Source organism: Colletotrichum godetiae, assembly GCF_030913485.1.
Source record: "Colletotrichum godetiae strain CBS 193.32 chromosome Unknown BDP55scaffold_17, whole genome shotgun sequence".
NCBI classification, from domain to species: domain Eukaryota; kingdom Fungi; phylum Ascomycota; class Sordariomycetes; order Glomerellales; family Glomerellaceae; genus Colletotrichum; species Colletotrichum godetiae.
The window spans coordinates 410,270-434,897 of NW_026851265.1; the positions used below are offsets into that span (position 1 = coordinate 410,270).

The 24,628-nt window shown below is 55.5% G+C and overlaps 8 protein-coding genes across 8 annotated transcripts; 4 read left to right on the top strand and 4 right to left on the bottom strand.

Moving 5' to 3' along the window:
* Positions 1 to 7: 7 nt before the first annotated feature.
* Positions 8 to 1,888, bottom strand: BDP55DRAFT_693305 (uncharacterized protein; the record flags this gene model as incomplete). Its single annotated transcript, XM_060577206.1, has 2 exons — positions 8 to 1,644; positions 1,798 to 1,888. The coding sequence occupies 2 exons, from the start codon at positions 1,886 to 1,888 to the stop codon at positions 8 to 10; spliced, it is 1,728 nt and encodes a 575-aa protein (XP_060430565.1).
* Positions 1,889 to 5,442: 3,554 nt separating this feature from the next.
* BDP55DRAFT_661483 (homoisocitrate dehydrogenase) lies at positions 5,443 to 6,803 on the top strand. Its single transcript, XM_060574732.1, has 2 exons — positions 5,443 to 5,540; positions 5,612 to 6,803. The coding sequence occupies exons 1-2, from the start codon at positions 5,516 to 5,518 to the stop codon at positions 6,658 to 6,660; spliced, it is 1,074 nt and encodes a 357-aa protein (XP_060430566.1). The 5' UTR covers positions 5,443 to 5,515; the 3' UTR covers positions 6,661 to 6,803.
* A 528-nt stretch (positions 6,804 to 7,331) lies between these two features.
* On the bottom strand, positions 7,332 to 9,176 carry BDP55DRAFT_767777 (aminotransferase class I and II). Its single transcript, XM_060581004.1, has 3 exons — positions 8,404 to 9,176; positions 7,463 to 8,352; positions 7,332 to 7,409 (listed from the first exon to the last, which is right to left on the bottom strand). Exons 1-2 carry the CDS (start codon positions 8,905 to 8,907, stop codon positions 7,627 to 7,629), a joined length of 1,230 nt encoding a protein of 409 aa, XP_060430567.1. The 5' UTR covers positions 8,908 to 9,176; the 3' UTR covers positions 7,332 to 7,409; positions 7,463 to 7,626.
* A 1,912-nt stretch (positions 9,177 to 11,088) lies between these two features.
* On the top strand, positions 11,089 to 14,542 carry BDP55DRAFT_727880 (ABC-2 type transporter; the record flags this gene model as incomplete). The annotated part of the gene is made up of 4 exons (XM_060579363.1): positions 11,089 to 11,240; positions 11,332 to 11,444; positions 11,513 to 11,809; positions 11,859 to 14,542. The coding sequence occupies 4 exons, from the start codon at positions 11,089 to 11,091 to the stop codon at positions 14,540 to 14,542; spliced, it is 3,246 nt and encodes a 1,081-aa protein (XP_060430568.1).
* A 215-nt stretch (positions 14,543 to 14,757) lies between these two features.
* BDP55DRAFT_703613 (uncharacterized protein) lies at positions 14,758 to 16,232 on the bottom strand. Its single transcript, XM_060577970.1, has one exon. It carries the CDS (start codon positions 15,946 to 15,948, stop codon positions 15,010 to 15,012), a length of 939 nt encoding a protein of 312 aa, XP_060430569.1. The 5' UTR covers positions 15,949 to 16,232; the 3' UTR covers positions 14,758 to 15,009.
* Positions 16,233 to 16,554: 322 nt separating this feature from the next.
* BDP55DRAFT_693310 (NGP1NT domain-containing protein) lies at positions 16,555 to 18,871 on the top strand (the record flags this gene model as incomplete). Its single annotated transcript, XM_060577207.1, has 4 exons — positions 16,555 to 16,652; positions 16,736 to 17,468; positions 17,810 to 18,086; positions 18,144 to 18,871. The coding sequence occupies 4 exons, from the start codon at positions 16,555 to 16,557 to the stop codon at positions 18,869 to 18,871; spliced, it is 1,836 nt and encodes a 611-aa protein (XP_060430570.1).
* Positions 18,872 to 21,483: 2,612 nt separating this feature from the next.
* BDP55DRAFT_661494 (uncharacterized protein) lies at positions 21,484 to 22,066 on the top strand. The gene has a single exon (XM_060574733.1). The coding sequence runs from the start codon at positions 21,582 to 21,584 to the stop codon at positions 21,804 to 21,806; it is 225 nt and encodes a 74-aa protein (XP_060430571.1). The 5' UTR covers positions 21,484 to 21,581; the 3' UTR covers positions 21,807 to 22,066.
* A 540-nt stretch (positions 22,067 to 22,606) lies between these two features.
* BDP55DRAFT_631202 (uncharacterized protein) lies at positions 22,607 to 24,491 on the bottom strand (the record flags this gene model as incomplete). The annotated part of the gene is given in 7 exon segments (XM_060572256.1): positions 22,607 to 22,850; positions 22,896 to 23,592; positions 23,651 to 23,730; positions 23,806 to 23,934; positions 23,954 to 23,987; positions 24,077 to 24,257; positions 24,333 to 24,491. The coding sequence occupies 7 exon segments, from the start codon at positions 24,489 to 24,491 to the stop codon at positions 22,607 to 22,609; spliced, it is 1,524 nt and encodes a 507-aa protein (XP_060430572.1).
* Between the last annotated feature and the right edge of the window lie 137 nt (positions 24,492 to 24,628).

Here is a 24,628-nt window from a genome sequence, read left to right on the forward strand (position 1 = left end):
TTTTTTTTCATGCAGTCTCAGTCTTGACTTCTGTGTTCGCCTCAACAGGGGCCGGAGCTGACTCCACCTTGTCCTCCGCCGCCTCCTTCTCATCCGCTAGCAGCTCCTCAAACTCATCCGGGCTCTTAAGCTCTTGGTCCTCGGCCTCTTCCTCCTTGAGGTCGAGCGTGGCAGTCTGCTGCGTGATGTCGTCGAGCTCAGGCTCCTCAACACGTTCTTCGGTGACGGCCTCCAGCTCAGGCGCCGCGATCTCCGTGACAGGGGCCTTAACCTCAGTCTCCTTAACTGGGCTAGCTTCAGCCGCAGTCTCCTCGATAATGGGTTCTGGTGTGGCCGGTGCTTTTGCCTCTGGGGTTCTCGGTGCCTCGGCGATGGCCTCGGCCTCTGCGGTCTCAACGACCTTCTTGACGGGAGCCTCCTTCTTGTTGGCGAAAGGGCTGCCTGTGCGGCTTCCCGCTCGCACCGCTGCCGGCCTAGAGAGCGCTCTCTTGGGGCTCCTTGAAGCAGAAGCCTTCTTGGCACTGCTGGGCTTTGCACTCCTGCTTCTAGGAGGGGTAACGGGAGCCTTCTCCGAAAGCTTCGAAGACGAGCTCGCCGTGGGTCGCATCATGCGAGCCAGGAAGCCCTCGTCAACCTCCTTCTCCTTCTTGGTGATGGGGTGGTCCTGGAGGGGCTTCTTTGGCGGTGGGCCAATGCTGGGCCGGGGCCGGTTGATGACTGAGTTCTGGCGCTTCAGAGTCTTGGGTGGTGCCGCAGCACCGGGCGCGCTCGCTCTGCTAGCCGGGCGACCCTGGTTGCCAGAGGCACGCGAGAGAGACTCACGAGGAGCCTCCTTGACTCTCTGCACTGAGGCGGCAGTCGGGGCCATCAGCGAAGCAGGCAGCTTCACGGGCTTGGTGGGCGACTTGACCTTGGGCTTGACGAAGCCAACGCCGCTGGAGGGAGAAACCTGCACGGGGGTAGGTTTCTTGGTGCCTGCCGATTTCGCGCCTGACTTGGGTGTCGAAGTCGCCATCTTCTCGGCCGGCTTCTTTGAGGTATCGTGCGGCGCCTTAGGGGCGCTCGGCTTGGAGCCTGCAGCTCCCGTGGTGGGGGCTTTGGCCGTGACTGGGGACCTAAGCGGCGTCTTTGCTCTCGTGATGGTAGCGGGAGGTGCCAGTCTGGCAGGGGGTTTAGCTGTGGTCTTTGCCGAGTTCTTTGTAGCAGCGGTGCCATTGGAATTGCTGTGGTCGGACGACGTCTGCGTCGGGTCGCCTGGGAGCAGCTCTGGTGTAGGCGTTTCGATGTCTACGTGTTTATCGGGGTTGTGGCTCGGGTGGTTGTTCAGGGCACCCAAGTTACGAGGCGAGGCTCCATTTGTCGGCTTGTCCGCGTCGGGGCGGCGAGGAGACTCGGGAATGGGGCTGCCGACAATATTTGTTTTGTAGCCCCCAGAAGTATCCTCGGTGGCCATTGTCTTATCAGAGAGGCCAGACACGGATGCCTCTCCCTCGGTGTGGCTGCTGAGCCTTCGCTGGGACACACTCGACTCGTTACTGGGATCTCGGCGGAGGCCTACTCTGCCGTCCTTTTCGACGGCAACAAAGCTCGTTCGAATCTTGGAGAGTGGGCGGGTGAATGACGGAGGGGGGGTTTCGGTGCCGTCTGCAGAAAGTATTAGGTTAGTTGAAAAGCGTACACAATGGATAGACGGTGTCTGAAGAGCAAAGCTGGGTGGTCCTTGGCCTCAGGAAGAGGTCAAACCCCGAAAGAAGCTGCGTCTATGGCCATGGAGCTAAGAACGGCGGGGGAACTTACTGGAGGAGAGGCCAGGGGACCTTCCCCGATCCGGGGGGCTCGAGTCGGCTTTTTGCTCGAACATGGCCCGGAGGTTCTTAACGCCTGACATGGCGGCGGTATTGGGTCGCTGACGAGCGACTCCTTTCAACCAGGGTGTTGGAGGAAGCTATGAGGGATACGTGGAAGTTGCGACGGGTGGATCGTTTTTTGAGACAAGAAGTTTAGAGGCAAGAATCGCGTGCGCCAGGCGTGGTGGGTTACAATGGTGGACTTGGACGTTGGATGTTGCCGGAGAGAAGGCGCATACCCGGGTCTGTCCTCGTGTTTGCAGAGGAGTCGGGGCTCAAGTCGGGATCGGAGGGAAAGCAGCACACAATGTCGCGACGCAGCTCTCGTGAGTCGATGCAGGACGGCGCAGGGGGGCGGAGGGGGCTCGTCGCGGCGGTGTCAGTGCAGTGAGGTAGACTCTGCCCAACGGCTGGAGGTTTTTGAGTGTTGGGCAAGATATGGTAGAGGAATAGCGAGTTGCTATGACAGCTGGAGATGCATGATCAACAGTCGGCCGGGGGATTTTGGTTGTTGAAGCTGTCAAACAGAAGATGGTAGCGGGCAGTATGGCTCTTGGCAAGCGGTTGTTGCGGTGGGTGGTGTTGTATGCAGTTTGTGTTGGGTGATGTGTTGTTTGGATGTCTCAGCCAAAGTCTCGTTCGTCCCCAGGCCTCGGCAGGGTCGTAACTTGTAAGGTGGTCAGTCGCAGTCGCGCGTTTGCGTGTCCGTGCCGTTGGGATCAGAGTGATAGTGCCGGTGATGTATGGGGGAGAAAAAGACGAGAGTCGAAAGGTGGGTGGTTCGAGAAGGGGAAGACCCAGGGAAGTGAGGTTGCTGGCCTTCAGGGCTGGCATTTAAATTACGGACACCCCATAATCATAATCAGAGGCGGAAAAGGGACGGCCGACGTGGATATTTGGGCAATGGGCGTGACTGGATCGATCCAAACGAGCCAAAGGAGCCCACCACCACTACTGTTAATCGCTTTCCAACCTCGCTGTCTGTCTATGCTGAACTATCCAGGACCAGTTATTCATCTGAACAGACACTTCACCATAGGGGGCATTGGTTCGAGGGGTGCTTGAGGGACTGGACTGGTATTCAGGGGTTCCCATGAACGCACATGCTCGCTCTGCTACCACGCTACCAAACCGTTCCCGACGCGCTTGCCAGCCTGCCAGATGCAAGTTGCACTCCTGACACCTTCACAAGGCGGTGGGATGTTATGTAAGGCGCATGTATCCGCACTCACACAGAAGCTAAGGTACGTGTGCTGTACAAGGTACTTGAAGCTCAAGTGGAGCCGAGATATCCATCCTCAAGATGCCTCAAGTACCGTGTATCCATAAAGTACTTATGCATCTACACAGCACCGTTCCGGACATGGGCTTCCTCTATGCAGGACGCCTGCAGCAGTGCAGCAACCCACCTCGTGTCACTGGCCCTGGACCATCCTCTCTCGCTTCTCGAATTCGACTGCAGGGACCCCGAGTGGGAAATCCATTGGCCCAGCCGGGGTCAATTTACCAGAGAACATGGTTCTGGAAGGCAGCTCATTTCCTCCGGGCCACTGCTGTGGTATCGAGATGCAGCTTCTCCAGACACGACGAAGACGACTGGGTGAATGACAGTGATTCTTTGGTTTCATCATTTTGAGTGGTGGGTGGTCACTGGTGATGGGCCCTGGGATCTCATCGAAGGCCCCCTTTTTCGACGGAGTAGCTTGGGTACTCGTGATTATCCATCCTTTGGGCCTCAAGGCTCAAAAGTCCAAGAGTCGGGAAGAGAGAAGAGAGGCCAACTGGCCCCCAATGGTGCCCCTCCCACCTGAAATTGGCGTTCTGAGCTGGTCGGGAGATTTGTGTCAACGACGGCCGTGCTAAAAAGCCTCAGTGAGAGGAGCCATCTGCTAGTGTTCGGGGCCACGGGCAAATTGAATAAGATGGCAGACTTCGGAATCAGCTAGCCGGAGAGCAATGACTCTGTTCGTACCTGACTACCTAGGTGGGTTGGCGTGACGGGTGTTGGCTATTGATCTCGAATTGTCAAACGCCCCCTCGGTGTCTATTCTCTTCTCCTTTGTCCGTGTCGTCTCCAGAACAGCTTCTTTGTGAGATAACTTTTCCTTCTTGCTCTCTTTCCCCTCTCGAATAGAAAGCTACGTATCGAGATACTTATGCACGGCCTCCTGTTTCAGATAACCTCTCCAACTTCCTATCCGTTTTGTGCATTAGTGCGTACCCATCTGCAGAGCCCTTCGTGTATCTAGTAGCTGCATGTGGTTTGGCTTACCGCCTTTTGTCGTCTAACGTAACTTAGCTTTGGCCCGTTATCCAGGAACATAATGCATTATTCGCTCAAAGAAAGGGGGTCCCCCTCAGGCCCCTCAGACACGCGGGGACAAAGGAAGACAAAAAAGACGCGCAGGTATCCGTACAGGAAGCGGAAGGAGAGAGAAAAAAGTTAGCATTGTTGACATTGAAAACCAGTCTCATCATTGCTAGTATATCCGGCTGCTCCAGCAACTGCAAACAAAGCCCCATCTCCATTATCAATCAATAACCGCAAAACTCCCATCGTCTTCATCGCCTCGAGTGCTTCAAGATTCAATATCCGTAGTGAGGAGAAGTTGTGTATCTGGAACACTGGAACCTGGAACCCCTCTTCTTTCTACCCGGTCGTCAATCATTCCAGTCTCGATCCCGCCTCCGATATGTGTCTAGTCGTGTCCACTAGTAGTGGCAAGTGAACATCATCTCCCATCTCGGGACGGAGACACGGAGCCTGGAGGGGAGGCAAGGACTCAAGGACTCCAGCTTCTGGGGGTTGTCATACCGCTCCCGGCGCGAGGCGAACCTTCCGTCTTCTGGAAGCTCGCAGCAACAGGGAAGAACCGGGTTTGGGGGCCCTTTTCCCGCTCTTCAACTCGACGATTCCTTGGGGGACCGTTCTTCTCCAATACGCTAAGAAGTGTAGAATGTGGGGAGGAAATTTCTCTCGGCCCTTGCTCTGCCTTTGGGCCACTTCTCCCTCTTCCGTGAGCTCTCTCATATGCCGACTGACCGGTTTCCAGCGTGTAGTGCGTTCCATGGCCGAAAGTCGGCGGCGAACATGCAACTACCTTACACTCCCTAGGTTCCGTCTCAGAGGATGGTTCTCGTCTTATAGCCCGCAGTAGACGGCAAGTTTGCGGCATCAAACATGACAAGTGGTGAGGACAAGGTGGGTGCAGCATCGAGGCTGACAGCGCATAACGACCCAAACCTGCCGAAAGTCAAGTTCCAAGTAAGACTCCAAAGCCACGACTCGGGCCATTGACGCGAAAGCGAATCAAACAGAGTCCCAAGACGCGCTTTCGGTGCTACTATGCATCCCAGATTTCCCAATGTAACCGTGACTTGACGCAATAGTGCGGCATCAACCGTATTTTAGGAGCTCCGATAACCACCCGCAAAGTACGTACCGCGGCTAAGGTAAGCCAGTGAGGACCCTGGGGGATCTTGTCAGTGCCGACCACCAATTGGTCGCTCGCCGGATCGGCCCTCGGTGTGCATGGCCCGTACCTCCGATATCGACCGTGCAGGTGGGCTATTTTTTACTTTTGCGACTCATTCTCCCAGAGCTTCTGTCTGGACAATCCCTCACCCATCTTCCAAATCAGCACTTTGGACGCCAATTGACGCCCGTCATGTCTGTCAGAACTCTTAGAATCGGTAAGACTGCCCTCGATCGAGTTAATTGACTTGTTCTTCGTCCCGTGCTTAACTAACACTCCAACCCGCAGGCCTCATCCCCGGTGACGGCATCGGCAAGGAGGTCATCCCCGCCGGCCGCCGTGTCCTCGAGGCCCTCCCCTCCTACCTGGGCCTCAAGTTCGAGTTCACCGACCTCAAGGCCGGCTTCGAGACCTTTGAGCAGACGGGCGCCGCCCTCCCCGACAAGACGGTCGAGATCCTCAAGAAGGAGTGCGATGGCGCCCTCTTCGGCGCCGTCTCTTCCCCGACCACCCCCGTCAAGGGCTACTCCTCCCCCATCGTCGCCCTGCGCAAGAAGCTCGACCTCTACGCCAACGTCCGCCCCGTCAAGACCGTCCTGACCGCCGCCAAGCCTATCGACATGGTCATTGTCCGCGAGAACACCGAGGACCTCTACGTCAAGGAGGAGAAGACGTACGACGGCCCCAACGGCAAGGTCGCCGAGGCCATTAAGCGCATCTCCGAGAACGCTTCCCACCGCATCGCCGCCATGGCCGGCGAGATCGCCCTCCGCCGCCAAAAGATCCGCGACGCCGGCGCCGCCAGCATCCACGGCCGTCCCCTCGTCACAATCACCCACAAGTCCAACGTCCTCTCCCAGACCGACGGCCTCTTCCGCGCCACCGCCAAGGCCGCTCTCGCCGACCCCCGCTTCGCCGGCAAGGTCTCCGTCGAGGAGCAGATTGTCGACTCCATGGTCTACAAGCTCTTCCGCCAGCCCGAAGACTACGACGTCATCGTCGCCCCCAACCTGTACGGTGACATCCTGTCCGACGGCGCCGCCGCCCTCGTCGGCTCCCTCGGTCTCGTGCCCAGCGCCAACGTCGGCGAGGGCTTCGCCATCGGTGAGCCCTGCCACGGTAGCGCCCCGGATATCCAGTTCCAGAACATTGCCAACCCCATTGCCACCATCCGCTCCGCCGCCCTCATGCTCGAGTTTCTCAATGAGGAGACTGCTGCCGCCAAGATCTACGCCGCTGTTGACGCCAACCTCGAGGAGGGCAAGCTTCTCAGCCCCGACTTGGGCGGTACTGCCAAGACCACTGAGGTCATTGAGGATATCCTCCGCAGACTGTAAGAAGGTGGTGTGATATTATTGGATGGAGACTTTTTTTTTTATTCTTGAGAGGCTAAACTCATGAGGACTGGATGTGGCAGTCGACGCGGCAGTAGTCGCGCCTTTGATACCTACCATATTACCCAAAAGCACATGTTTCTTGATCTAACTTTGCCTCACTGTGTTGAATGTGCAAATATTAATGTGAATTGATGTTACTGTGCTGGAAGGGAACAGCTTTACGTCTGGCTCTACGCCCCCACTCGAGGGACAACGAGCTCGTTTCGATTGCAAAGGTTCTTCCCTCAAAATAAGGGCTGGAATACACACTGACGAACAAACCACGATCATTCCGCTCCTAGGTGTATCAGGTAAAATTCCTTGGATCAAAGGCATGAGCACCATCTGAAGTGTCCATGACCTAGTGGAGGAAGTATCAACGCGTCATTGGGTACTGCAAAGGTTGCGATTTCGAATATCGGTGGTTCTACATAAAGCCACAGACAGCTCATTTTTTGGGTCATGTTTGGGATCGTTCCGTCATTTTGGATACCGTAGGAGCCTCTAGATTCTCGCACCAAAGTTTGAACTTCTTCGCAAAGACGGCAAGCAATCGTCTGGATCATTGCCATGTGATGAAATGGCACAGGGATGGAAGACATGACATTGGATCTGGTGTTTACTTGCAAGGAGAAGTATTACATCTCGACAGCCTTTACTTTCGATGGGGACCGTCGCCTAGAATCTTGAGCAACATCAAGCGAGAGACGGTAGTGTCGCTTCAATGATTCTTAGATGAAGGAGGGCTGACATTGGTGAGCAGATCTACCATTGCCTTCTAGATCATACAGATCTGTCTGGACATCGTACACAAGATGCGCGTAACACACCGGATAAGCGTCATCGCATCATAAAGGGGCTTCTAAGTAGCATACCTACTTCACCTGATTCCCCGAGGACAACATGATGACTTCAAGCAGATACGCATTACTCCGGGAATGCTACACGCATATACGCCTCAAGCTTCTCCAAAGCCTCCACAAGCACCTCAGTATGACACACATACCCAATCCTCACATACCCCTTAAAATCCCTCCCATGACCAAAACACCTCGACCCCGGCACGAAAAACACGTTCGTCTTCTCAAGCACATCCAAGCAAAACCTCACATCATCCACAGCCTCGCCACCCCTATGCGTGAATCGTACAAACGCAGTCGTCCCAGCCAGCGGCCTAACCCACGAACACACGCCCCTATGCCTCTCCACAAACGCCTCAAGTAAAGCCTTATTCTTAACCGCAAGCCCGACGTTCCGCCGCAGAAGAGGCGCCCAGACGGGTTTTGATAAGGCGTAGGACGCGATCTGGTCGTCGATTTGCGAGACGCTGATGGTGGTGTAGTCGCGCGCCGAGGCAACGGCTTCGATGATGGCCTTGTCTGGCGAGGCGATCCAGCCGATGCGGATGCCGGCTAGGGCGTAGGATTTGGACATGGAGCCTGTGACGATGACTCTGGGGTAGTTGAAGGTTGTGAGGGGCGGGGGCACGTCTGGGACTGCGCCGGGGGTGAAGAGGTTGTGGAAGAGGGGCCGGTAGACCTCGTCTGAGAAGAGGATGATGTCGCGGGCTTTGGCGAAGGTGACGAGGGAGGCGAGGACTGGGGTGGGGATGGGGATGCCGGTTGGGTTGTTTGGGTTGTTGATGATGATCATCTGGTGTTGAGAGTTAGTTCCGAAGAAGGTGGTGAAGTTGGAGAAACATACCTTTGTGTTGGGCTTGACGAGGGCCTCGAGTTCTGTCACGTCAGGCACGAAGCCATTCTCCTCCTTCAGCCTCCATAGGGAGACATCTGCGCCAAGACTCTCGGGGACGCTGTAGAGCTGCTGGTACGTGGGATACACGCAGATTACGTGATCGCCGGGGTTCACCAAGGTATACAGCACCAGGAAGTTGGCACCGATGGCGCCCTGGGTGATGAGCACGTCGTCTTCACAGAGCACGCCGGGTTGTGAGTCGTCCGAGTCTGGCCCGGCCCCGCCACAGAGCGCCGCGACCCTCTGACGGAGCCGGGCGGAGCCGCGGATGGGGCCGTAGACTAGCTTTGTGGAGAGGTCTACGGGACCGGGCGCGTGCTTGTCTTCGGAGAGCGCGACTAGGTCATTTACGGAGACGGAGGCAGCGCAGGTCTCAGCGATGTTGAGGCAGCCTGGGGTGGTCTCGTACTCGTCCATCCATTGCTCCACGTCGAAGGCCGATATCCGGACCATTGTTGGGGGAGGGGCAATGCGGGATGCGTTGAAGGTGTGAATCAGGATGATGACAGGTGAGCCGAGGAAAGGATGCCTAGTGGGCAGCAATATTGTGGGAGTGAGAGGGTGGTAGAAACGTGGAGGAGCGAGGCTTTTGCGATTTGCGCCGGGTTGAATTGATACAATGCCAAGGCTGGCGGGATAATGGGAAACTGAGATCTCAAACAAGAGTCATGGTCACTTTTGCTCATGAACACGTACACTCACACACTCGCACAGTTGCTTCGACCTCGTTCATAAGGCGACTAATGGCAATCCCGCGTATCAGCACGGACTGGATGCGTCTTCGGACTGTTCAGAGAACATTGGACACTTTGAGCACACGGCGGCGTCCCGGGCCTAATGCATGTCAATGGCCCGTCAACAGGGTGCGCATGGGAGAACCGTCTGCCACTAGGAAGACTATCCGCGGGCACAGATGCACGGGATTGTGCTGTTGGAGAAAAGCATAATGCCGTGGATGTTGGGTACCTGAATGTTGTTCCATTCAATGCGGAGAGCAAGACCAAAGGTACGGATACAGCAATGAGATTGATTGGACTTGAGCTGAGTTTAGTCCCATTGAGCTGTGGCTGGAGCTGCTAGCTTCGGAGAGGAACGAGAAGAACCATTTCCAAGAGTAAGGTGGAACGGGGGTGGACTAGATAGCTCTTGGTTCTGACTTGTGCCCCAGGATCTTATGTACCAAGCAATGTACCAAGCAATGTACCAAGCAATGTACCGAGTATAGAGTCGTGTTGTGTCAGTGTCACTGCCAGTGTCAGTTCCTCGGGCCAAAGTAGTCCTGAGACTCCTGACATGTACAAGATTCCTTGGAGCTATTCTGCTCGGCCTAACTGAAGGTGATGATCTGTTGTGGTGAAGGGACGACCTGCAGCTGTACTGGTTGAAGTCCCTGCTCTAAGCCGGCGTCTGCAGCCTGTTGAATTGATTGTTCCATGTACCGCATGTGAGAGTGTACCTCAGACCTCAGGCAGTTCTTCCGACCTGTCGAATCGTGGCTGTTTGTACTTTGCATGGTTGGGAGGATGGACTGCGTACATCACAACTGGCAGCTCCGCCTACCTACACAGTAAGCGTCGGATGAGTGGGATATGGACATGCCTGGTGCTTGACTTTACGCTTAGATCTACGATGGCATTGTATCGATGTGTTTCAATGGCGACGTCGTCAGTAGTGAGTGCAAGGTCACAGAGTGTAATGCTCATGGATCTCGTAGCTGGCAGGCGTCTTCCCTGTATGTTTGTCTGCATTGGGCAGGGCCTGAGCTAAGCTATCGAGGTTTCTACACCAAGTAGGTACCAAGAATTCGAGGGAGGGGGGAACAAAGAGGAACTATTCTTAGCGGCTTGTCTCGTCCCGTCCCAAAGAAGCGGTTGACTGAGCAAACGGCGGGGGTTTGAGGGACAAGAGAAGAAGTCTGACAGATTGAGCTACAGGATGCTAGAGGAACCGGAGGTGTCATCTCTGGATACGTACTTGGATGTCTACCGTAGTACATACCTTACGGAGTGCTACCTAGAGAGGTTGACCTGAAGACTCAGGCACAAGAGGCTGCCAGGCCCTTGGGTTGGGTTCAGCCACCCCACGGGACGCTGGTGCGTGTTTCCAACTGGCACAGTGGGGTCCCCAGCCTGTCGAGGTACGTACTTCTTACACTTATCCACGGTGACGCCACCGCCACCTCACGATTGGACCGTTGAGCTGGAGACACCTCTTCCTCGGGTGGATACGTACCTGAGCCAGGTCGCAGCAAAGCCGCGTCGCTGGTTGCTGGGTGCTCAGCTTGCTGCTACTGCTGCGGGTTATTATCGGCCGGCTCCAGCGCAATCGGGCGGGTGCTCCTGATAGGTACTGACTGCTACTCGGCTCAGTGCCTTGGTCTGTCGCTGCCGTCTGTCTTCACACGCCTCCTCCCGCAGGCCAAGAGCTTCCACTCTCATCCATCCTCCGCCGCTCTGTTCGCAGCCGTGTCCATCTCCGTTGGGTCCTGTCCATTCCATGATCTGACCTTCTTTCTCCCCTCTCCGACCTGTTCCCAACATACACCTTCCTTCGACATCGACATCTCTCCCGCCGCCACTGTTCAACTGCTCGCATCCGACTCGGTGTCTAGCCCGCCACTTCAACCCGCCCATCATGGCTCCTCCCGCCTTGAGGAGCCTCCTTATCGGGGCTCTGGCATGTCTTCCCGTCCTGGCTTCGGCACAGCGCAACTACTCCACCACGGCCGATATGCTGCGTGCCCAGCTTACCCTGCTTGACGACCGGCCCTCTGATTGTCCTCCTTGGTGAGTGCCTTGCTCGAGAGGCCCCATCTCGAGAAGCCGCCGTTCGCCTGTGTCGTAACCTCCCCAATGCTAACATACTTCCTTTGCGCAGCTTCAACTGTCTTCTCCCCGCCCACAAGTGCACTCAGTTTGCCGGCTGCAATGACTACACGGGCAAATGTAACTGTCCCGAGGGCTTCGGCGGCGATGACTGTCTCGAACCACGTACGTCCAAACGCTCCTCATCCCTATAGTCGCACAAGTTTGGCGCATCACTGACACGTACCCCGTAGTTTGCGGATCTCTCTCCCGTGGCGACAACACCGATAGACCTCGACGAACCGGTGACAATTGCGAATGCGACGACGGCTGGACCGGCATCAACTGCAATGTCTGTACAGAAAACAAGGCCTGCGACGCTCTCATGGAAACCAAGGAGGGCGGTGTTTGCTACCAGAATGGCGAGGTTATCAACCACAACTACCAAATCTGTGATGTCACCAACAAGAAGATCACCGATCTCCTCGGCGAGAAGCGTCCCCAAGTCACCTTTACCTGCAAGAAAGAAGAGGGCAACTGCGATTTCCAATGTAGGCTTGTCCGTACACTCTTGACGACCACCAAGCTAATCTGCTCTAGTCTGGGTTGACGAACGTGAATCCTTTTACTGCCATTTGAACGAGTGCACCTCAAATGCCGACATCAACGACAGCCAGAACAGCACGGACTACAAGTGCAACAAGATCGAATGCAACTGCATCTCCGACCGCATGCTCTGTGGCGAGAACGGCTCCGTCGACATTGGCGACTTCCTAGTGGAGGAGATCAAGGGCCCTGCCGAGTTCCAGTGCTTGCAGAAGAATGGAGGCGTCAACAACTGCGCCTTTAAGGAGCCTGCCATGGACGACCTGATCCTGTCCTTGATCGGCGACAGTAGCATCCAACTGAGCTGTCGCTCTGGAGAGTGTCTGTACCACACCGAAGTCCCTGGTTACGAAAGGCCGGTCAAGAAGATCAACACCCCGCTCATCGCCAGTATTATCGCCGCATGCTCCCTTTTCGTTGTTGCCGTCATCCTCCTCACGTGGTACCTTTCTCGCCGACAGTTCAAGTATGGCGCCATCGTGTTGGACGACTCTGACGACGAAAGCCTGAAGCTCATGGCCGACCACAAGCCTGCCTCTCTCTACTTTGAGAATGTCGCCTACGAGCTCAACGGAAAGCGAATCCTGAACAACATTCAGGGTATGGCCCATCCTGGAGAGGTGACCGCCATCATGGGTGCCTCGGGAGCTGGCAAAACCACTTTCCTCGATATTCTCGCACGGAAGAACAAGAGAGGCCAGGTCTCTGGTGATTTCTTCGTCAACGGCGAAAAGGTTACCGATGTTGAATACAAAAACGTTATCGGATTTGTCGACCAAGAGGATACCATGCTGCCCACTCTGACAGTGCACGAGACCATTTTGACGAGTGCTCTCCTCCGTCTACCCCGTAACATGGGTCGTGCTGCCAAGGAGCAACGTGTTTTCGAAGTTGAGAAGCAGCTGGGCATTTACCATATTCGGGACTCTCTCATCGGCTCTGAGGAAGGCAAGGGCCGAGGTATTTCTGGTGGAGAGAAGCGCAGAGTCGGCATTGCCTGCGAACTCGTCACGAGCCCCTCTATCCTGTTTTTGGACGAACCTACCAGCGGCCTGGATGCCTACAACGCTTTCAATGTCATCGAATGCCTGGTTACTTTGGCAAAGAACTACAAGCGTACTGTCGTCTTCACCATTCACCAGCCGCGGTCCAACATTGTGGCGCTTTTCGACAGACTGGTCTTGTTAGCTCGTGGTGGTGCGGTATACTCGGGTCCTTTCTCTCAATGCCAGGCCTACTTCGACCACATTGGCTACTCGTGCCCCCCAGGCTTCAACATTGCCGATTATCTGGTCGACCTCACCATGCACGCTGGTGCCTCTACTTCCGAAGACGACGGAGCTCTGAACGCGGATGCTGCTAGCCTGGGCCCCAGCAGCACAACTGCTGTTAAGTCTATCGCAAGCATTTCTGGTGGCTCCATTGGTGATGACAGTGGTGTTGAATCTTCGTCTTCCCGTCCCAAGAACCACCGCCGTGATTCCGTCAAGATTCGCCAAGAAAGGGAGCTCTTCACTCGCCGTAAGAACGCCGTTGATACGGCGGCCTCTTCGGATGCCGGCGGCGAGGATGTTGGATCGTACAAGCTTCAGAATCAATCGGGCTATGTCCCGCCTGCCAACGTCGAAGATCCCCACGACCTCCCCCCGGCTGCATATGACGGAACTGACCTGGACGTCTTGATTCGATCCTTCGCCGAGTCGGATATTGCAGGCTCTACGCACGACGAGATACAGCAGTCTATCAGTGCCGCCCAGGGTGCCAATGGACAGAATGCCAACGGTTACAACCCTGAAGGACCTAACATCCACATTAGTGCCATCGGCAAGGGCTATGTTCGCGTTGGCTACACCCGCCAGTTCATCATTCTGTCTCAACGCACATGGAAGAACCTGTACAGAAACCCGATCCTCATGCTTACACACTACGCTATTGCCATTCTGCTCGCGGTTCTGTCTGGTTACCTGTTCTATGGACTGACAGATGACATTCCGGGGTTCCAGAACCGCCTGGGTCTCTTTTTCTTCCTCTTGGCCTTGTTCGGATTCAGCACTCTGACCAGCTTAAACGTCTTCGCTACTGAGAGGCTCTTGTTCGTGCGAGAGCGCGCCAACGGCTACTACTCACCAATCACCTACTTTGCGGCCAAGATCTTATTCGACATTATCCCGCTGCGAATCATCCCGCCGCTTCTCATGGGTGCCATCATCTACCCGATGACTGGCTTGGTTCCCGATGCTAGCCACTTCTTCAAGTTCATTCTTGTTCTGGTCCTATTCAACTTCGCTGCAGCGGCGATCTGCCTCTTTATTGGCATTATCTGCAAAGACGGCGGGGTGGCCAACTTGATTGGTAGCTTGGTCATGTTGTTCAGCTTGCTCTTCGCTGGCCTGCTGCTCAACCACAACGCCATCCCCAAGGCCGCTCTTTGGCTCCAGATGCTCTCAATCTTCCATTACGGATTCGAGTCGCTCATTGTCAATGAGGTGTTGCAACTCACGCTGGTGGATAAGAAGTACGGTCTGGACATCACCGTCCCTGGAGCCGCCATTCTGAGCTCCTTCGGTTTCAACAATGACGCCCTTTGGACCGATGTCGTCAGCCTCGGTACCTTTGGAGTTGTCTTCCTTATTCTTGCCTACGCCGCCATGCATTTCCTTCTTGTCGAGAAGAGATGATCGGCATGCGTGGCCAGCTCGAGCCGACGTTCAAGGCGCTTTTTGGTATACAATTGTAAGAATACAAGCGTGACGGCCACTGTAGCAAGAGCCGCAACAGCTTCGGGTCATTATATAGAGGCCACACAGAGATACACATAGCAGTTTCCTTTCGAATGGCAATAATCTGTCAATGTGCATATGGGCAGCTTCACGGCGTTGGAGGATTGTCATGTCGTTTATAGTTTGACATTGATGGCTTTATAATGCTACAGAGAATTGATAGTAGTACAAGTTGACATGTGCGCCCCAAGCGGCCCTGCAACCGGAGTATGGTATGGTGATATGCAGAGACATGACCCAAAGCCACCACAACGTACAGATGTGAGATGTTACAACGGCCAATACACCTTTTTTGTATTTTTGATACAACCCACCGAATGAGCCGACTTCAAGCTGAACGGCGGGCCATTCCAAAATGTAACCCCTTACTCCATCTTGCCGCCCGTCAGCTCCTCGGCAATCGACTTCTGCCTCTTGACGGTCCTGTCCTGGTCGCTCATCTGGAAGTCGATGGCCCGCTGCTGTGTCTTCAGCATATCGTTCAACATGGTCTGCACCGTCGGCGGCTGTCCCCAGACGTCCCAGGCGTTGTCGGCATCGTGGGCCATGGACTTGCCCTGGCGCTTCCAGAAGTCCTCGGAGAAGAGCTGGTCCAGGTGCTTGCCGAGCTCCTCCTCGGTCACGATGAACTTGGAGGCATTGATGTACAGCTCCATGAGGGCGTCCTGTTTCGCCTCGCTCTTCTTGGCGGCGAGCCTGGCTGTCCTGGCTTTGCTGGCGTTGGCCTGGTCGTAGCGGTCCTTGTTGGGCGCGACGGAGGCGGTCTCGACGAGGGAGGAGAGGACCGAGCCGCGGGTGAGGCGGTCGTCTGCGCGCTCGGGGGCGAGGGCGGCGCGCTGGTGGTCGCGGAGGCGGCGCTGTCTCTCGGTGGTGACGGCCTCAACGCCCTCTTGCTTGCGCTGGTAGAGCCCCTGGAGGGCGATGCCGAGGTTCTCGCGGCGGGACTCGGCCATGCGGCGGCGGTGCTCGAGGCGGGAGCCGGGGGGCGCGGGCTTCGTGGAGGAGGCGCTGGTGGGTGCGGGCGCCGTCTCGAGGAGGTACGAGGGTTGGACTTTGCGGTCCTGTTCCTTTGCTGGAAAGACATCGCGGGGCGTGGGGAGGGTGCCCTTTACGATGGGGGGTTTCTCTTCAGAGGCTTGGGATTGGGGCGGCGTCGGGACCTTGATCCAGTCTGGGTGTTGGGGGGGCACGTTGAGGTGAGCCGTCGTGGAGGAGAAGGGTCGTGTGAGGTTGAGGGTGGCTTGTCTGGGGACGATTGTCGTCGGGAGGCGCGTCAGCCGCGCGCAGGAGCATCGTGACGACATTGCGGCCGGGTTGATGGTGATCAGGCCGCAGTCGCTGGGTGTGAATAGGAGCGGGCGGGTTTGGGAATGGAGTCAATTCGTGGCTTGAGATGGCAAGCTGCTTTGCTGTTTGGATGGATGGACCTGAGAATTTCTCGAGGGCGGCCTTGGTTTGGATAGACACACGCTCGGGTGTGTAGTGAGTAGCAGCTCTCTGCGCTCCAAACTTTTCCTTTGCTCAGTTGAGTTCCCGGTCTCTGAGAAAGATGCGAAAAAGGACCAGACACTGGGGGTGTGAATTTTGGAGCTACAGCTGTGGAGGACAACCCTTCTTACCCACGGCATCGTTCATTGGCTCCTCGGTGTAACGGCGGTTGTTCGTCCCGAAGTGCTCCAGAAATTTTCAGCAACCCCACTAAAAAATTCCCAAGGGACCCCACCACCCGCAAGAGAAAGAACTTCCTTTTCAGTGCGCGCGAAGCTCCAACCTCCTTCTCTCAATCCTCTCTAAAAACTTCACCGACTCCAACTCCCGCCCAGTCTCCCCCTTCCTCCCTTCTCTTCCAGTCTTCCCCTTTCTTTTCAATAAGGTCGACGACTGGGCGAGTTCGCGGTCACAAAAAAAAGATGGGAACCGGAAAGAAAGAGGCGAGCCGAAAGGTTCGCCAGGGCAAGACCGGCGATGGCATGGGCAATGTCAAGGTCAAGGGCGAAAATTTCTACCGGTAGGTCCTAATCCTCTATACGGCCCCATGCCGTGTTGGCTCGGTATTGCGCGAACGGGTTACTGACTTTGCAATGTCTACAGCTCTGCCAAGCGGGTGAGGCAGTTGAACATGTACAAGGATGGCAAGCCGCAGCGCAACGCCGACGGAGAGATCACCAAGGCCGCCTCCTTCCAGAGCCGAGAAATCCCCAATGCCCGGATCGAGCCCAACCGCAAGTGGTTCGGCAACACTCGTGTCATCTCCCAGGAGAGCTTGACGGCGTTCCGGAGCGCCATGGCGGAGAAGGCCGCGGACCCTTACTCGGTCCTGCTCAAGAGCAACAAGCTGCCCATGTCCTTGATCAAGGATGGTGCCGACAACGTCAACGGTATCAAGCAGCACCAGGCCAAGATGACGATTGAGACGTCTTCTTTTGGAGACACGTTCGGTCCCAAGTCCCAGCGGAAGCGCGTCAAGATTGGCGCCGGTTCCATTGCGGATTTGGCTGGTGAGGTCGACAAGGACCTTGACAAGTTCAACGAGCTCCAGGAGCGGAACAAGCTACTCAGCGGCCAATCCGGTGGTCCTGACGAGGATGAAGGTCACGTCACCCTGTCGATTGAGCCCATCTTCAACAAGGGTCAGAGCAAGCGTATCTGGAACGAGCTGTACCGTGTGTTGGATTCTTCCGACGTTGTCATCCACGTCTTGGACGCTCGCGACCCTCTGGGAACGAGATGTCGCAGTGTCGAGAAGTACCTTCGCGAGGAGGCACCTCACAAGCATCTCATCTTTGTCTTGAACAAGACGGACTTGGTGCCCACCAGTGTTGCCGTAAGTTTTTTTCAAAATATTCTCTCGTGCCCCCCATCCCATACCCCAGTGTCTTTGTCAGGAAGCGTTCCGCACTCTTTTGAGTGCTTACAATGGAAGTTCTCCGTTAAACACTGGGAAAATCGAGGGCTGTCTCGCTGTCCTGGTCCTTGGATCAGGGCTGATGGGGTCCGTTTTGGATTTCCTATCATGAGACAGAATTGCTTCCGATGAGTTGAAGTCTGCCAGTGCTCTTCCGAGCCTTTCGATGGTGGTATTTCTTAGTAGTGAAGCATACATACTCTCAAGATGATCTTGATTCTTCAGTATTTTGCTTCCATGCAGAAGCTAACTTGATACAGGCCCGTTGGGTGAAGCACTTCTCTAAGGACAAGCCTACGCTGGCGATGCACTCTAGTCTGACGAATCCTTTCGGTAAGGGTAGTCTGATTGAGTTGCTGAGACAGTATGCCAAGCTCCACAGCGATCGCAAGCAGATATCTGTCGGTCTCATCGGCTACCCTAACGTCGGCAAGAGTTCCATTGTCAACACTCTGAGACAGAAGAAGGTCGCCAATGTTGCCCCGATTCCCGGAGAAACCAAGGTCTGGCAGTACATCACACTCACCCGCAAAATTTGTAAGTCATCGCCAACTACCTTTCAACATCTCTGGGCGTGCAACTAATTCCTCATAGACATGATTGACTGCCCCGGTATCGTACCGCCGTCGCAGACCGACACCCCTCAGGATCTTCTCCTGAGAGGTGTGGTTCGCGTAGAGAACGTCCACAATCCCGAGCAGTACATTCCGGCTGTCCTCGAGAAGGTGAAGACACATCACATGGAGAGAACATATGGACTCAAGGGTTGGACCAATCACGTTGAGTTCCTCGAGATGCTTGCCCGAAAGGGTGGTCGTCTTCTGAAGCACGGAGAGGCCGACTTGGACGGTGTCGCCAAGATGGTCCTCAACGACTTCATGCGCGGCAAGATCCCTTGGTTCAGTCCTGCGCCTGTTGAGGAGGAAGGTGCGGAGACAACAGAGGGCATCGAGGGCCGTGGTGGCAGGCTTGGCGAGATGCCGCAGAAGCGGAAGCGTGACGCTGCCGATGTGGCCGAGAGTGTCGCCGATACGTCAATGGGACCCTCCAGTGACGAAGAAGAAGGGGACGATGAGGAGTTTGAAGGTTTCGGGTCTGACGATGACAAGGCTGAGGGCGATAAGTCCTTGGCCGAGGCATCTGAAGACGTAGGCGATGCCTCGGACGACATGATCCCGCTGGATGAAGTATCAGACGACGACTCTGCGAGCGAAGATGGTGGTGACGGCGCTGCCTCGGAGACGAGCTACAACACCTCGGTCCGTGCTGCATCGCTCCGTAGTGCCAGCAACGCCTCGAAGAAGAGAAAGACAAAGACGTGAAATCCTCAGGCGAGAACCTGCTAGATGAATCTTTTCCGCTGCGACGCCGAAGTTTCGGCAGCCTCACCTGCACAGGTGGGAAACGGCCAAGTCCATTTGGGTTGGGGCTGACTCGGGAAAAAACAAAACAAAACGAAAAAAGCGAGTGTAGCTGGCACGTTCCGCAATCGGGGACGCCCAGGAAATCGGAAGGCTTTTTTCTGCCGTGAAGAATCACGGGCCAGCCCAGGGCAGCTGTTTCACGAAGCCTGAATGTTTCCAGACATTGAGGCTGTCCAGCGTCGGCACCTGATTGCGGCTCTGCCGTAGGACGCAGATCCCGGATTTCCGCGCTTCCCTGTTTCTCCAGCTAAGCTCGGGCTTCAGCCGCGGGATGTGTCCCAAAGCTTGTTGTTCCCCCGCCATCTCTCGAGGGATGTGACGCTTAGCGATGTTACCGTATGATACCCCCCAGATTATCTGTCTTGAATGGCAAGTTGCCATCCGTGGACAGACATTGTCCATACCCTCAAGTCTCTTCACGAAAAACAGGAGGCTCTCTCGGTTCAGAAAGAACCGAACTAGAAACAAGAATCTAGAGATAGAAAACCCAATGGCCTGACTGCCCGCCAGTCGGTCACAATACACAAACACTTGATTCACCGATGAAAACTTTGTTCCTTTGCCTCCCCCTCATGTTCCCTCTTTCGGCTTCTGTCGTTCGCTTCGTCGGTTGCCTCGCCGCATCGTCGATCCTTACAACTTGAGCACCAAAAACAAAGACATCGGCCGACGGAGAAAACGGGGATTCGATGATGTTGTTTAAAGTTCCGACGTAAGGTTCCTCGTCACGACTAAGCAGGAGAGTTTCCCTCAACTTCTCCCCGTCTCAACTAGCGAACCTGACTTGACTCTTTCCTCATTGACAATCAAACTTTTTGGTTGGCTTGTACTTGCAAAGGAAGGATTTCCTTCTTTCCATCTAGTGTTAAAACGGTCCCTTTCCTTCTTGGCTCTGCTCTATCTGGGACCACCACCCCTCCCTCCATCTCGATTGGAGAAGAGAAGTGGTCGACGATCGTCTGAAGAATATGAGTCGTGAAGAAGGTTTATTTAGAGTTCTTACAACGCCCTTTTCTTATTCGAGATTCGAGTAGGTACCGGTAGTCAACAACCACACGCACACACGGCATCGCAACATCTCTTTGGAGGAAATATTCCGACGAGAAGGCAAGTCCGTCGACCCCACGTGGACCGTGTAATCCGATGTTTTTGTTTCTCTCGCCCTCTTTCTTGTTCCTCTCTGCCTTGGTTTTTGTTCTCTCTTCCGGGACGGCGGCAAACACCCCTTGCCCTTGCCTACATGTCGGTACCTTACCTCACCTTACCTTACCTTACACATCACCTTCTCCTCGTCGCCTAATGAGTCGAACATCGTGGAAACCAAACACGCCGGTTTGTTCGCCACACCCCTCCTCCTCCTCCTCCTCCTACTCCTCGAGATCTCTTCCCCTCACTTTCTCGCCCACCGGTGTGTGCCTTCCTTACTCGGATTTTCTGCTCTCGGGTAACTAGTCAAGTCAAAAGACTATTTCGTGTTCGCCATTCCTGTATGCGAGGAGGAGGGGTGTGTATGCGTCTGAGAGGGAAAGGCAGGATGTTTTGAACCCCGCCTCGTCTTTCCTTCGTAGAACGAGGAACTTCGGCAAATACTCAAAAAGCTTTAGGAGGGGTTCTGCTAGAAAGCATAAAAAGATGAAAGTCTTCCTCCCGCTAGAGGAGTTAGTCTTCTTATCTCTTCACCCCTTTTTGTTTTCTTTTATCCGAACACCATCCGCCCAGCATTCGCTTTTTAGTTGCGCTGGATCAACAACCAAAAAAGAAGGATCAAAAAGGCTTCTTCTTTTTTGTGTGTAAACCTTACCCAGCACATCATCCTTTTTTCTCTTTCCCCCCCTGAACACGGGCCATCATCACGAGGTTATTACTTTACCTCGGAGCCCGTTGGCGAGTAACCGTCTGTCGTCATCCCTATCACAATCAACACCACTACTCCTAGTCTCTCGTAGACGGAGCAAGTCCAAAAACACTACACACACACGCACAGAAAAAGAAGAAGCAGGAGAAGATGCGTCTTTCTTTACTTACAGTCGTATCCCTGGCCACGAGCTCTCTCGCTCTAGCTCTTGTGCCCAGGGAGACTAATAACACCATGGACCCGGAACATCACCCCGGAGGAGGTGGAGGTGGAGGAGGAGGAGGCGGCGGTGGTCGTGGCGGCGGAGAGTGTAAGGGTGGTGATAAGCCCCCCGGTATGCCTGGCATGCCCGGTATGCCTGGTGGTGGTGGCGGCGGCGGCGGTGGAGGTGGAGGTCACGGAGGCGGCGGTGAGGGCGGAGGTAAGCCTGGTGAAGGTGGCGGGAAGGGCGGCGATGACTGCAAGGGCGGTCACGGAGGCAAGCAGCCGCCTGGTATGCCTCCCGGCGGTGGCGGCGGCGGCGGCGGTGGTGACAAGCCTCCTGGTATGCCCGGCGGAGGTGGTGGCGGAGGTGGTGGCGGCGGTGGTGGAAAGGGAGGAGATGACTGCAAAGGCAATGGAGGCGGTCACGGAGGCGGTGGAGGCGGAGGCGGAGGCGATAAGCCTGGCGGTGACAAGCCTGGCGGCGGTGGAGGAGACAAACCCGGTGGTGGCGGCGGTGGAGGAGGAGGAGGAGGAAAAGGCGGCGGCGGCATGACGGAATGCAACTCGTTCCGCATGCGAGCCAAAGGCTCCGTCTCGGGCTGGGTCGGCCAACTGGACAGCGGCCAGCTGCGAATCGGCCTCGAGCCCGTCATCCTCCGCATGGAAAAGGGCGAGATTGTCGATACCCGCCGGCGCGGCATGTGGTGGACTCGTAAGTTTCTGAACCCCTTTCCCCGTTCTCTCCGCCACAACACGAACTTTGGAAGCAGATAGACTGACATATACAAACAGCCCCTACCGAGACGCTTCAATGTGATCAGGGACAGAAGCCCGACAAGGGCTGGAGCGCGGGCTGCGATGGCCGGATGAAGTTCCAGGACCAGACGCGGTACTTCCAGTGCGAGGCGGAGAACCAGACGTATAACCTGTACAAGAAGAACGATCAGGGCGTCAATTGTGGCGAGATCACGCTTTATATGAGCGGTTGTGGGCGCGGGGAGGGTGATGGCATGGGTGACAAGCCTGGCGGCGGCGGTGGTGGTGGTGGTGGTAAGCCCCCTGGAGGAGGAGGTGGTGGCGACAAGCCTCCTGGAGGCGGAGGTGGTGGTGGTGGCCATGGAGGCGGAGGGATGCCTCCTCCTGCGAATGGGACAGCTACCCCTCAGAACGGGACCAAGCCTATGCCGCCTCCTGGAAGGTGATTGTTGAGGCGAAGGCTCTCTAGAGCTGAGGCTGAGGCTGGCGATGTGTGTTGAGCACACTCAGATTGACTGAAGACTGGTGTAGAAGGCATCAGTTTGGGAATGGGTCGCTTCCGGGAAGGACGACGAGTTTGTTCACGCTTTGGAAGCAAGACGTACCGTATAAAGTAATACAGGGGGGGCTTTTCATAATCAACATATGTACTCATTCTCATACTCATAAACACTTCGTAACGATCTTGATGGACTGTCCAGATCTGAACCTTTGAACGCCCAATTCCCAAAGCAGACCTTGTTCTCCAAGTGAGAGAATTCATCCAAACTCCATATCCCAGGTAAAACTCCAATGTCCCAGGTACTGACGACTCTAAATCAGTCCTCAAAATCCAAGTCGCAATATTCAAAGAGGCCCTCTTCATCCTCGTCCTCCTCGTTCGGAATACCCAGAGCAGCATTGGCCTCTTTCATCCAAGATGGCGCCGGACCCAAGCTAGGCGTCGCAGCCGGGGCATACTCATCGTGAACCATGACAGACTTCGGGCCCTCGCAAAGCCTGACACCCATCCAGGCGTCCTTTCCGGTAGGCATGAACCGCGAGTCCTCGGTTTCCTCAACTCTAGGCGGGGGCATGCCCGGGTTCTATCCGGGACCAAATACCCACGAGGCGGCGCTCGACTCCCGAAAGCCAGTGAACTCGCCCTTCCTGCCCCACTGGGCGGTACCTGTCTCGGAGGGCTCGGCAGTGTGTATGTCCTCCTTGGTTTGCAGGTCGTACGTAATCATCTTACCGCGGGTATCAGGGCGCGTCTCAGCGATGGGGTTGGGCTCGCCGGTGTACGGATCGATGAGGCAGGTGAGACGGCCGATGTTAAAAGGGCCGCGGTAACCGTTGTGGGCGAGGGTGCGCGCGTTACCGAGTCTGACTGCGATCTCCTCTTGTGGTCTGATGATGTGACCAAGTCGAGGGCTCCGAAGAAGGTCCAAGTTCCAAGCAGGGCCGGGATTCGCGAGCAGGTCAATCGGGGGCACGGAAGGAGGCGCGTTGCTGACTGAGAATGTGTTCATGGATGCGAAAGCGTTGAAGAGTTCGTTTGGGGACATGGGAGGAGGCGGGTAGCTGGACGAGGGGTCGGAATTCATCCGCATTTCGCTCTGAGCTGTATGGTGCAGGCTGCCCTGATGTCCGCGGGTTGTAAGAATAGGCTCATCGCTGCTCGACTCGTCGGAGGTGCTCTCGAGGGACGGAGGAGGGAAGTTGACGCTTCGGAGGGCAGACGGAATCGGGGGGCTGCTCGAGTTGAAAGGCTTTTCCGGGCTGGTAACCTTGACGACACTGGCTCTTCGGTTCTTGTCCGTTTCTGTATATGGGATAGTAATTAGTGAGAGGTGGGTAGGTAGGGATGGGATGGATCTCACGAAGTCGCGCCTTGGAAGGGACCCGCTGCCCGGATGAAAGCGCCGCTACCATCGGATTCTGCATCGGACGACCACTGGGGCTAAATATGGATACACTCGCTGAGGTTTATTAGCAGAAACGCGCAATAGGTCATGAGCTCGGATTTTAGACGTACGCGATGGGAGCTGCGGAGGTGAGAAGCTCATCGTCGAGGACTGAGGGGCCCCGATTGGGCCGACGGGACTTGAAGTAATGTATTTTGCTAGACCAACTTAGCGATAATTCGTCAGGTAAAAGGTTTTGGCTAATGAGATGAGACTCACAAAAAGAATGTTGGAGAAAGGATGGCGGTATCGTCTGGCGGGAGGGAGTTGTAGATGGACTCGCTATGTCTGATCAGCAAGATTTCGACCCTGCAATGGAGTGTTGCGATTGGGAAAACCTACCGGAGCGGAGCTGTGAAGGTGAAGGTGAAGATGAAGGTCCCGGGCTGGGACGTGGAGGAGTCGGCACCTGGCTGCTTGGAGCTCTGGCAACAGGACTACTCGCAGGAGCAACCATGCCGCCACCGCCAAATGGGCTCACGCTGGCGACAGGAGCACTCTCAATCGTGTCATTTTTCTGATCCTATATGTCAGCGTCCACTCCATTTTCGGCGACAATTTTCGAATCTCGACAGATATCGTGGATTCTATTTCTCACCGATGTTTCGGCCCGATGGTTTGATATCCCAAACTGTGTACGTATCTGATCTCCTCGCCTCTGGGCCCCATCTTCACTTGTGGATCTCGTATGATTCCGGTTCAGACTTTCGAAAATCTTGGCCCGCGTGAGAGCCTTTAGTCTCTCGGTGCAGTCCATGGCGAATAGAAGAAGACTTGAGGTACTTCGAGTAACGACTGGTAGTGTCTCGGGACCCGAACTCCGCTGGAAATTTTTCGTATCGTAGATTCTGATGCTTGTTAGCTCTGATATCTTGAAGACTCTATCGTTTCGTA